This window comes from Podarcis vaucheri (genome assembly GCF_965113315.1).
Source record: "Podarcis vaucheri genome assembly, chromosome: 2".
Classification (NCBI taxonomy): domain Eukaryota; kingdom Metazoa; phylum Chordata; class Lepidosauria; order Squamata; family Lacertidae; genus Podarcis; species Podarcis vaucheri.
The window spans coordinates 113001752-113013057 of NC_138760.1; the positions used below are offsets into that span (position 1 = coordinate 113001752).

Genomic DNA, 11306 nt, shown 5'->3' on the forward strand with positions numbered 1-11306 from the left:
ATAGCTCACTGGGAGCACTTCTTTCTCCAAAGGTTTAGCTGAAGAGGAGAGGTCATTCCACATGTGCATAGAATCATTCTGTTTAAGGTTGCAAAGGAAACTGCCATATACAGAAACAATTGAGAGTTGTCTACACTGTCCGGCAAGTGCCTCTCTAGGGTTTTGGATAGGGGGCATTCCCAGCCCTATCAGGAGAACCTGGAGTCCTTCCTCTCCCAGGTTCCTTGAAGACTGAAGCTGGCAGCCTTTTAATACCTGTGTGCCTCTACCAATTACCAGATGGGGAGAAACCAAGGAGCTGAAACTTTCCCTTCCTTGATCAGTGTTACAGAAGGCTTCACCTGATGGATTTCTGTCTATTGGGAAGCTCCACTAGGAGAAGAAGGTCATGCCTGTGATTTCCTCTTCTGTTCTCTGGTTCTTGAATTGCATGCAGATTCTCTCTCCCTGTTTATCCACCCCCACCGTTCAGCCTGGACACTGTTGTCCAGCACCAAGGGCCTGCTGAGGGTTCACTCATTGCAAGAAGTGAAGTTACAGGGAACCAGGCAAAGGGCCTTCTTGGTAGTAGCGCCCGTCCTGTGGAACATCCTCCCATCAGATGTCAAGGAGATGAGTAACTGTATAACCTTTAGAAGACATCTGAAGGCAGTCCTGTATAGGGAAGTGTTTAAAAAATGTTTTATTATGTTTTTATATGCAACTGCATCAGATGGGCAGGGTACAAAGAAACTGTTGTTGCTGCTGTTATTTATTAATTTTTCACAAAGGAAAAAAGGGAGGAAACTTTGCAAATGTTAACATAAGCCAGGTTACTATTTCAATTGTTTTGTTATGTGAAACCTCTGGGTATAGAATAGAATAGAATTTATTATTTATACCCTACCCATCTGGCTAGGTTTCCCCAGCCACTCTGGGAGGCTTCAAACAAAGTATTAAAATACAGTGGTCTGTCAAGCATTAAAAGCTTCTCTGAACAGGGCTGCCTTCAGATGTCTTCTAAAAGTTAGTTGTTTTTCTCTTTGACATCTGGTGGGAGGGCGTTCCACAGGGCGGGCGCCACTACTGAGAAGGCCCTCTGCCTGGTTCCCTGTAACTTGGCTTCTTGCAGTGAGGGAACCACCAGAAGGCCCTCGGCGCTGGACCCCAGTGTCCGGGCAGAACGATGGGGGTGGAGACACTCCTTCAGGTACACTGGACCGAGGCTGTATATCAATTCAAATAATAATAATAACAGACTTCCCACCTTTCCCTATAATTTCAGAGAACAATGGAGCCCCCTAGCAACGAAGCCAGAGGGCAGCCCAGCATCAAGGTAGAGAGGGAGGCCGCCATTCTTTCCATAGCCCAGCCAGCCCAGAAGAGCTACCAGTGCCTGGAATGTGGCAAGAGCTTCCGCCGAGGCCCGAGCCTCTTGACTCACCAGAGAATCCACACGGGCGAGAGGCCTTTCCAGTGCCTGAACTGCAAGAAGCGCTTCACTCAGCAGTCGAGCCTCACCATTCACCTGAGAATCCACACAGGGGAGACCCCTTACCACTGCCCTCAGTGCGGCAGGTGCTTCCGCCAGAGCTCAAACCTCCTCAAACACCAGCAGCTCCACGCCGGGCTGAGGCCCCACCTGTGCTCGGAGTGCGGGAAATGCTTTGCCCAGCGCTCCAACCTCCTCATTCACCAGAGAATCCACACTGGCGAGATGCCCTACCTGTGCTCCGAGTGCGGCCAAACCTTCAGGCAGCACCGCAGCCTGCTCATCCACCAGCGGAGCCACCAGGCCGGCAGCGCGGCCTGGGGCTACGAGTGCCCCGAGTGCGGGAAGAGCTTCGCGCAGAGCTCCGACCTGGTGAAGCACCTGCGAGTCCACACCGGGGAGATGCCCTACAGCTGCCTCCTCTGCGGGAAGAACTTCCGGTACGTCTCGAACCTCAATAGGCACCGGAGGACGCACACCGGGGAGAAGCCCCACGCCTGCCGCCAGTGCGGCGAGTGCTTCAGCCACCTGTCCAGCCGCAACACGCACGAGAGGACCCACACCGGCGAGAGGCCATACGGCTGCGCCGAGTGCAGCAAGAAGTTCATTTCCAGCTCCAAGCTGGCCAGGCACCGGAGGATCCATTCCAAGAAGCCGACTTTCCTCTGCAACGAGTGCGACAAAGGCTTCTTCCACCGTCCCGCCCTCAAGAGACACCTGCACCTCCACAAAGCAGGTGTTCCGAAAGGAAAGGGGAGTAACGGAACAAGGAGACTTTGCTAGGCCGAGATGAATGCCCCCAACCCAGGTAACTTGGGGTGTGTGTGTGTATTTATACCACAATCAGGGGTTGTTTTTTTCAGTGGGAACTCACCGGAACTCAGTTCTGGCACCTCTCAGGTGGGCACCATAATAATAATAATAGTAATAATAATAATTAATAAATTATATCCCGCCCATCTGGCTGGGTTTCCCCAGCCATTCTGGGCAGCTCCCAACAGCATATTAAAAACATCAAACATTTAAAACTTCCCTAACCAGGGCTGCCTTCAGATGTCTTCTAAATGTCAGGTACAGTGGTACTTCAGGTTAAGTACTTAATTCATTCTGCAGGTCCGTTCTGAACCTGAAACTGTTCTTAACCTGAAGCACCACTTTAGCTAATGGGCCCTCCCGCTGCCGCCGCACTGCCGGAGCATGATTTTTGTTCTCATCCTGAAGCAAAGTTCTTAACCCGAGGTACTATTTCTGGGTTAGCGGAGTCTGTAGCCTGAAACGTCTGTAACATGAAGCGTATGTAACCCGAGGTACCACTTTTAGTTGTTTACAGTGGTACCTCGCAAGACGAATGCCTCGCAAGACAAAAAACTCGCTAGACGAAAGGTTTTTCCATTTTCGATTTGCCTCGCAAGACGAATTTCACCTATGGGCTTGCTTCGCAAGACGAAAACGTCTCGCGACTTTGTTTCCTTTGTCTAAAAACAAAGACATGTTTTGTTTATAAAGTTAATTTATTTTCCCTTCAATTTTTGAACTGCTCTTTACAGTATGTGTGACTTTAAAGAGCAGTTAATAAACTGTTGTTGTACCAAATTTGGCTTTGTTTGGACTTTTTTTGACCATAGGAACGCATTAATTGATTTTCAATGCATTCCTATGGGATTTCGTGATTCGCAAGACGAAAAATTCGCTAGACGACAAAACTTGCGGAACGAATTAATTTCGTCTTGCGGGGCACCACTGTATTTCCTTGACATCTGAGGGGTGGGCGTGCCACAGGGCAGGTGCCACCACCGAGAAGGCCCTGTAATCTCACTTCTCACAGTGAGAGAACCGCCAGAAAGCCCTCGGTGCTGAACAATGGGGGGTGGAGACGCTCCTTCAGGTATACAGGCTGAGGCCGTTTAGGGCTTTAAAGGTCAACATCAGCACCCTGAATTGTGCTTGGAAACGTACTGGGAGCCAGTGTAGCTTAATGCTTCCTTGATAGAAAGGATGTGATCCAGAGGGTGGGGTTGCATCAGATTTGCCCAAACTTCCTTTTTCTCATTTGTCACGTATACCAGCCAGCTCTGCATTAGCAAAAGCAAAAGCTACTGAGCATTGCCATTGTTGGCGATGTTGAGAATAGTTGCATGGAACCCCAGCTTTTCTACTTGACTTGGCAACTTTCCCACCTGATTATTATCAATTGGGCTCCAAACCCATAATCTGTATCTGCTCTTCCTCTAGTTTAAAGAGGTACCCAGTGTGGCACCCTGTTGAAATGTTGTTGGGGTACATCACCCCTGATCATTGGCCACAGCCAATTGGCCACAATCATTGGCAACAGCAGCTGGGGTTGATGGGAATCGTAGTCCACATTTCAACACCATGTTGGCTGCTCCTGCTCTGGTCTGTCCTTGGCATTGGTACTGGGTTGGTTTTGTAAACAGAAGTTCCACCATCTTCATGGTTGCTTGTGAGGTTCTGGAAGCATCTAAGCTGCTGTTCCAAAATGGAATGCTCAGCTAGAAAGATCCCGCTATGCAATTGTTGTTCTTCATCTCTCAACAGAGTCACTGAAGAATTGTCAGAGAGAGTCTTTGTGGAGACCCCGAAGTTGTTCTGGATTCTGCAGGTCTTCAGAGTCCCACCTGCAGTTTCTTTCAGTGCTTGCTCGCTTGCAAAATAAACACACACCTGCCTCCTCCAGGTAGGAACTTGATGAATTATTGATGTCTATCCAGAATCCCTTTTTCAAGTTAATTCTTGGCATGTACTATTGCTGAGGGTGATCGGATACAAAGGAGCTTCAACAAGTTGGTGAATCAAGAATGGAAGCTTATCACGCAGAGCTGAGAAGCACCATCTACTAAAATTCGTTTCTCCTGCCCAACAGGTAAAAATACAGATGTTCGCTCCGCCTTTAATGCTGCTTGCCCTGTGGTTGCTTGAACTGACTTGGGCAAGTTGTAGTTGAATAAAGGGGACTATGGCATGGCTATAATCACTTGGTCTCCATGCCTCCCATGTAAGTGGGATGCATTTCGGTGGCATTAATTTTTTGGTAATGTGTTTAGGATGTGGAACACATATTTTCTACAACCTGTATAAGGAAGACTAGCAAGAACAAATTCTGGAGAGAGGTAATAGGATCTCTGTCTCACAGGCACCCACTGCTGACTCCCTTGTCTCTGTATGAGCTTTCTCACTACAATAAATGTTGAGTGGCACAAAACGCTGTTTGCTTCCTTCTTGGTTAGCGGGTGTAGCCAATGTGGTGTAGTGGTTAAGAGCGGTAGTCTCGTAATCTGGGGAACCGGGTTCACGTCTCCGCTCCTCCACATGCAGCTGCTGGGTGACCTTGGGCCAGTCACACTTCTCTGAAGTCTCTCAGCCCCACTCACCTCACAGAGTGTTTGTTGTGGGGGAGGAAGGGAAAGGAGAACGTTTGCCGCTTGGAGACTCCCTAAGGTAGTGATAAAGCGGGATATCAAATCCAGACTCTTCTCCTTCTTCTTCTTCAAAATGCAAGAGCTGTTTGACAGTGGACTCCCTCAGGACGTTGCAGACTCTCCTTCCTGGGAGGATTTCAAAGCAGAGGTTGAAAGGCCATCTGTCTTGCATGACTGAGTTGAGATTCCTGCATTGCAGGGGATTGGACTAGATGACCTTTGGGGTCCCTTCCAGCTGTACAATTCTACGATTGGACAAGGTAATGTAGGAAAGGAACCCAAAGGGTCATCGAATCCAACCCCCTACAATGCAGGAATCTCAACTAAAGCAAAGACAAATCTTTATTAATTTATTCATTTCTACAAATTAGGGTGGTAGCTCTCTCCTGCCTTCTCCACACCCCCCTTTTTTTATTAACAATACAATCCAGAGTGAAACGTGGACGATAACGAAGCCCTTGCAAAAGTAAGAAGGGACAATGGTGACAGATTTTTTTAAAACAATACATTAGTCCAGGTGGGGCGAGAGATCCGCACGTGCTAATTTTTTTTGCCTATAGTGCAATCTGTTCAGGCTGCCGGAGCTCGAATGCCCACAGATCTCCAAGATCCCCAGCAGCACTTTTACCTTCGTTTACTCACCCGCCAGCTGTAACGTGGGGAAACCGGAAAGACCCGCAAGCTGTGCGCAGAACACAGCAGCTACTGGCGTGTCTGTCACCCGAGCATGCTCAGTAGATTCGCGGAAGCCGTGCTGAAGCTTCCGCCCTCACTTGGGCAAGCAGGACGCTGCTTCCTGGCGTCCGCACAATTAACCCTCCGGCCGCTGGGCCGAAATAGGAATAGATGAGCTTCGAGCTATGTGATCACGTCATATTTATTACATTCGTATTTAACTAGCCCGATCAACTCTAGAGTATTAGCGGTACACGCGAATCAAAGACTTTATATGCATTGGGGAAATCACGAGATTTAAAATCATGGGGTTCATCTTCTAGTCAGTTTCCCAAACCCCAAAATAGGTCAAAATCATAGATTTTGGTTTCAGCATACCTAACCTGTACTAAAGGGGGAAAATGGTTCCGAACGTAAGCCGCTTTGAGGCTTTAGAGAGGGGTACAAATACCCTATATAAATATTTTTTCTATAAAATGTCCATATTACTCAATTTTCCAGAAATACATTTGTAGTTATGTACTGCTGCCTGAAAATCTGGAGAGCTGCTGCCAATCCGTGCTGAGAGTACTGAGGTCGACGGACCAATGGTCTGCCTCTCTATAGGACAGCTTCCGACGTGGAAGGGGCACGACTCTTTCCAGCGTGCGTGAGGCTCTTGCTCCGGTTCAGTACAAGCCCTTCCTCTTGGGAAAAGAGGAAACCGAAGCTCCCCTTGGCAGTGGATCCATATCTATCTTCGAGGGAAGGGCTTCTACTGCATGGATCAGGTCTCTCAGCAGATTGCTACAATGCACTCTGCACGGGTCCGTCTTTGAGGACCCATTTGGAAACTTGAATCTGTTCAGAATATGGTCTGCTACCCTGAGAGCTCAGTTAACGGGGAGGGGGCTCAGTTTCAGGAATGTAACCCCTATATTGTACCATCTCCGTCATTTCTGGGTCCAGTGCAAGGTATGCTTTTGACTTTCACAATGCAGTTCTCCCGAGTTTTTGCTTTGTGTAGAGTTAGACTGACTCGTAGGTTAAACGTGTGTTATCAACGAAAATCTGCGCTTATTCACTTATGGGGGACACAAGAGCCCTTACAGAGTCTTTTGCAGGTTCTCCATCCGTCGGAGAAAATAACAGAGGCCAACCAGAGAATATTGAGAAGCAAAGCAGCTAGTAAGCCTGATCTTTATTGAACTGTTGCAACAGGGTGCCCCCTTCAATGCAATTCTGGGCTGCATCAATAGGAGTATAGCATCTAGATCAAGGGAAGTAATAGTGCCACTGTATTCTGCTCTGGTCAGACCAAACCTGGAGTACTGTGTCCAGTTCTGGGCACCACAGTTCAAGAAGGACACTGACAAACTGGAACGTGTCCAGAGGAGGGCAACCAAAATGGTCAAAGGCCTGGAAACGATGCCTTATGAGGAACGGCTAAGGGAGCTGGGCATGTTTAGCCTGGAGAAGAGGAGGTTAAGGGGTGATATGATAGCCATGTTCAAATATATAAAAGGATGTCACATAGAGGAGGGAGAAAGGTTGTTTTCTGCTGCTCCAGAGAAGCGGACACGGAGCAATGGATCCAAACTACAAGAAAGAAGATTCCACCTAAACATCAGGAAGAACTTCCTGACAGTAAGAGCTGTTCGACAGTGGAATTTGCTGCCAAGGAGTGTGGTGGAGTCTCCTACTTTGGAGGTCTTTAAGCAGAGGCTTGACAACCATATGTCAGGAGTGCTCTGATGGTGTTTCCTGCTTGGCAGGGGGTTGGACTCGATGGCCCTTGTGGTCTCTTCCAACTCTGATTCTATGATTCTTCACACGCAGGAGGAGGAGGACCCTGAACAAAGGTGTGCCCGCCCTTATATAGACATTTTAAAATGCCCGCCCTGGAGTCTAAGACCACCCCCAGAAACATCATACATACATCACAGAAGGGATGGTCTACAACAGAAATCTGAGTGCGTTGTTTATCTCCTGTCTGGCAGGTTACCTGTTAAAGCTTACTTGATTGGATACCCTGGGGAGCCTGGCTAGTCTTTTGTAGTGACAAATACTTAGTTCCTGAGCCGGGTCACAGCCTCATCCTATTCATAAACAGATATACCCTTAAGACGGGTTTTGTGAATGAAAAGACAGTGGGGAGGCTTTTCCATTTTCCTTTGACCTTGCAGAGAAAACATTTCGTCAGCTTGGGAGTCAAAATGGCTCCAAGGCTGCCCTCCTGTGCTGCCTCAGACATGTGGCCCATACATTTATGTACGTGTTTGCCTGGCACATCCATGAACATTTATCATATATATAAGACCTTAATTTTTTTCTTTCACGTGCATAGGATTGCAGCCTAAAGTCCTAAATGACCTAAGATTGAGGGTATCGTGATCTTCTTTATCCTTGTCCCATATGAGCCTCCTTGACTGCTGAGGTGGTCACTGAACATCAGAGGTCCACTGGGACAGGACCTTTTCTGTTCAGGCCTGTTCTCCTTCTGCAAAGCAGTAAAGCCATATTGATACTTGTGTCATTCAAGCTGCCTGCTTTTAGGATGCCTTTTGATTACTGTATTATGATTTGGTTGACTGTACAGTTTCAGGCACAGCTGATTGAAAGGGGCCTTAAGACTGATGATTTTCTCTTGGCTGCGTTCATTATTATTCTGTTGTTTTTGTTCTTACTGCTTTATTTGTATATAATTTTTATTAAATTCTCTGTTTTACAATTTAAAATATTAATTTAAAGCACCCTAAAATATCAGTGACTCCCCTTCTCTTTCCATGGTTCATTTCGCATATAATAAATTCCTGCATATTTTACATAAACTAAACCATTCAGTATCCCATTATTACATCCATCAAAACTTGAATTTATCTTAATGCTGCCAATGCTTTCAAGTGTACTGCTTTTTAAGATGGGGTTTAACTTGGGGGTTGTTTTATCTCGTGAAATATTATTTTGGCACCGTAACTTGTTAAGAGACCTGACTTCCTTGGAAGTTTGGAAGGGTAGAAGTTTTCAAAATCCAATACAAATAATTTTGCTGCATTTTGTTGCTGTAATGTATTGTTGCTACTGTTCTTATATTCTTTTGGGGTTGGTTTGTTTGTTTTAAGTAAGCTGCCTATTTTAAATCGACTGGTGGCAAGATAAACATCAAAATTTATTGTGTATAAAGCGGGTGGCGCTGTGGGTTAAACCACAGAGCCTAGGACTTGCTGATCAGAAGGTCAGCGGTTCGAATCCCCGTGACGGGGTGAGCTCCCGTTGTTCGGTCTCTGCTCCTGCCAACCTAGCAGTTTGAAAGCACGTCAAAGTAGATAAATAGGTACCGCTCAGGTGGGAAGGTAAACGGCGTTTCCGTGCACTGCTCTGGTTTGCCAGAAGCGGCTTAGTCATGCTGGCCACATGACCCGGAAGCTGTACGCCGGCTCCCTCGGCCAATAAAGCGAGATGAGCGCCGCACCCCCAGAGTCAGCCACGACTGGACTTAATGGTCAGCGGTCCCTTTATCTTTACCTTACCTAATACATACCAGGCACTGTACGAGTATAAAATGTGCAGCTCCGTGGTGATAAGTACATACCCCCAAAATAACAGAACGAAAACAGAAGCGATGATGCTTGGGAGAGAACTTTGGACAACCTTGATGAGACTGAAATCCACCAGGGGCAATGATGGCCACTAATTTGGATAGCTTTAAAAGAGGATTAGACACTCACGTCCTACTAGTGGGCATCTGCCTGGCCACTATGGGAACAAGATGTTGAACTAGATGGGCATTTCGCCTGATTCAGCAGCCCCTTCTTATGTTCTTAGGTAAATAATAATAAAAATAATAATAATATAGCACATAGCTGGCTAGTTCTGTTTGCTGCCAGAGCAAGGAAGCTGTCTTTGCCACGCTGCACACCAACAGAAAATAAAATGATGGACCAAACAGTCAAGGATACTACTATTTAGAGGCAAATATTTATTTAGAGGGGAAAAGGGGGCTTAAATTCACACACCCTGATTTCACACCCACACCCACCCACACCCCTCTCAACCTATTTAAAGGCAGGCTGGCAGACAAACAGTTAAGAGCATTGGTAGGCAAACTAAGGCCCGGTGGCCGGATCCGGCCCAATCGCCTTCTCCATCTGGCCCGCAGATGGTCCCGTGTTTTTACAGTAGAATGTGTCCTTTTATTTAAAATGCATCTCTGGGTTATTTGTGGGGCCTGCCTGGTGTTTTTACATGAGTAGAATGTGCCCTTTTATTTAAAATGCATCTCTGGGTTATTTGTGGGGCATAGGAGTTCATTCATTATTTTTTTCTTTCAAAATATAGTCCGGCCCCCCACAAGGTCTGAGGGACAGTGGACCGGCCCCCTGATGAAGTAGTTTGCTGACCCCTGGTTAAGAGCGTAACCAGCACGTTTTTGTTAGCTTAAATGTGGTTTCTGGAGTCTGCTTGGATCTCAGAAGGTAATTCAGATTATAACCCTGTGCCTCCTTACCCAAGAGCAAGACCACTGAATGTGACTGCTTTTGTAGGACGGTTCTGCCAGTCACGCTGATGTACTTATATAAGCACACAACTGATCACTCAAGAATAGGCTTCCTTTTATGAGCGGGGAGGGTGGGTGTGTGTGTGCCCTTTTTAAGCGTAAGAAAGAACAAGTCTATGTGATTTAAAACCACAGAACCCTTCAGGTCATATATGAATTTTGTGCACTTGAGATGTGGAACTAGGGAAGGGTACGGAAATCAGTTCTGTTCTCCAATAAATATGTGCCTAACTATCAGTCTGGACACGGGTGGCGCTGTGGTCTAAACCACTGAGCCTTGGGCTTGCCGATCAGAAGGTCAGCGGTTCGAATCCCTGCGATGGGGTGAGCTCCCGTTGCTCAGTCTTAGCTCCTGCCAACCTAGCCGTTCGAAAGCACGTCAAAGTGCAAGTAGATAAATAGGTACCGCTGTGGCAGGAAGGTAAACGCCGTGCTCTGCTCTGGTTCGCCAGAAGCAGCTTAGTCATGCTGGCCACGTGACCTGGAAGCTGTCTGTGGACAAACGCCGGCTCCCTTGGCCTATAGAGCGAGATGAGCGCCGCAACCCCAGAGTCGTTCGCTACTGGACCTAACAGTCAGGGGTACCTTTACCTTTACTTATCAGTCTGCAGCAACTCAAATCAGGGGGATGCTAATTTAAGGATGGGGGATCTGCAGCCTTACCGTTATGTTGGACTACAACTCCCATCATCCTTGATCACTGGCCACGCTAACCGGGGCTGATGAAAGTTGGGAGCCCAATGTCTGAAGGACCATGGATTCTCCATCCCTCCAGCTTATCCATGGAACCAAATTATCAGCGTAATAGCAGTATTGTATGAGAAAGATCCAACTCTCTTCCCTTTTAGGTTCGGACTGATGTTGCCACGTAACAGACGAGACACCGGGAACACATTTTAACAAACTTTATTGACTATCGTAAGAAACTGGAATACAATAAATTCAAATTGAAAAGCCCAAGTCTACAGGGATAATAGATGAAGAAATAATACAAGGAGAAGAACAGCAGACATAGAGATGTAACAAAACAGATCAATAAACAAATTAAAAAGAGAAAGCTCGAAGGGAGAGTTAATCCAGACAGAAGAATATTTTTCCAAAATTAACTCCTTTCAATTCAGCTGGCCAAGATGAAGAGAGAGTACATTTCTGTTCGAGCTAACACTATCTGGAACCTTCTATATAT

General features: G+C 46.8%; 1 protein-coding gene and 1 long non-coding RNA gene across 2 annotated transcripts in view; one reads left to right on the plus strand and one right to left on the minus strand.

Annotated features, from left to right (window-relative positions):
- LOC309525534 overlaps window positions 1-11306 on the minus strand; it is a 116909-nt gene that overhangs the window by 12305 nt on the left and 93298 nt on the right. The window lies entirely within an intron of this gene.
- Window positions 1004-5655, plus strand: LOC309525108 (uncharacterized protein). The gene is made up of 2 exons (XM_082210505.1): window positions 1004-2279; window positions 4028-5655. The coding sequence occupies exon 1, from the start codon at window positions 1271-1273 to the stop codon at window positions 2252-2254; it is 984 nt and encodes a 327-aa protein (XP_082066631.1). The 5' UTR covers window positions 1004-1270; the 3' UTR covers window positions 2255-2279; window positions 4028-5655.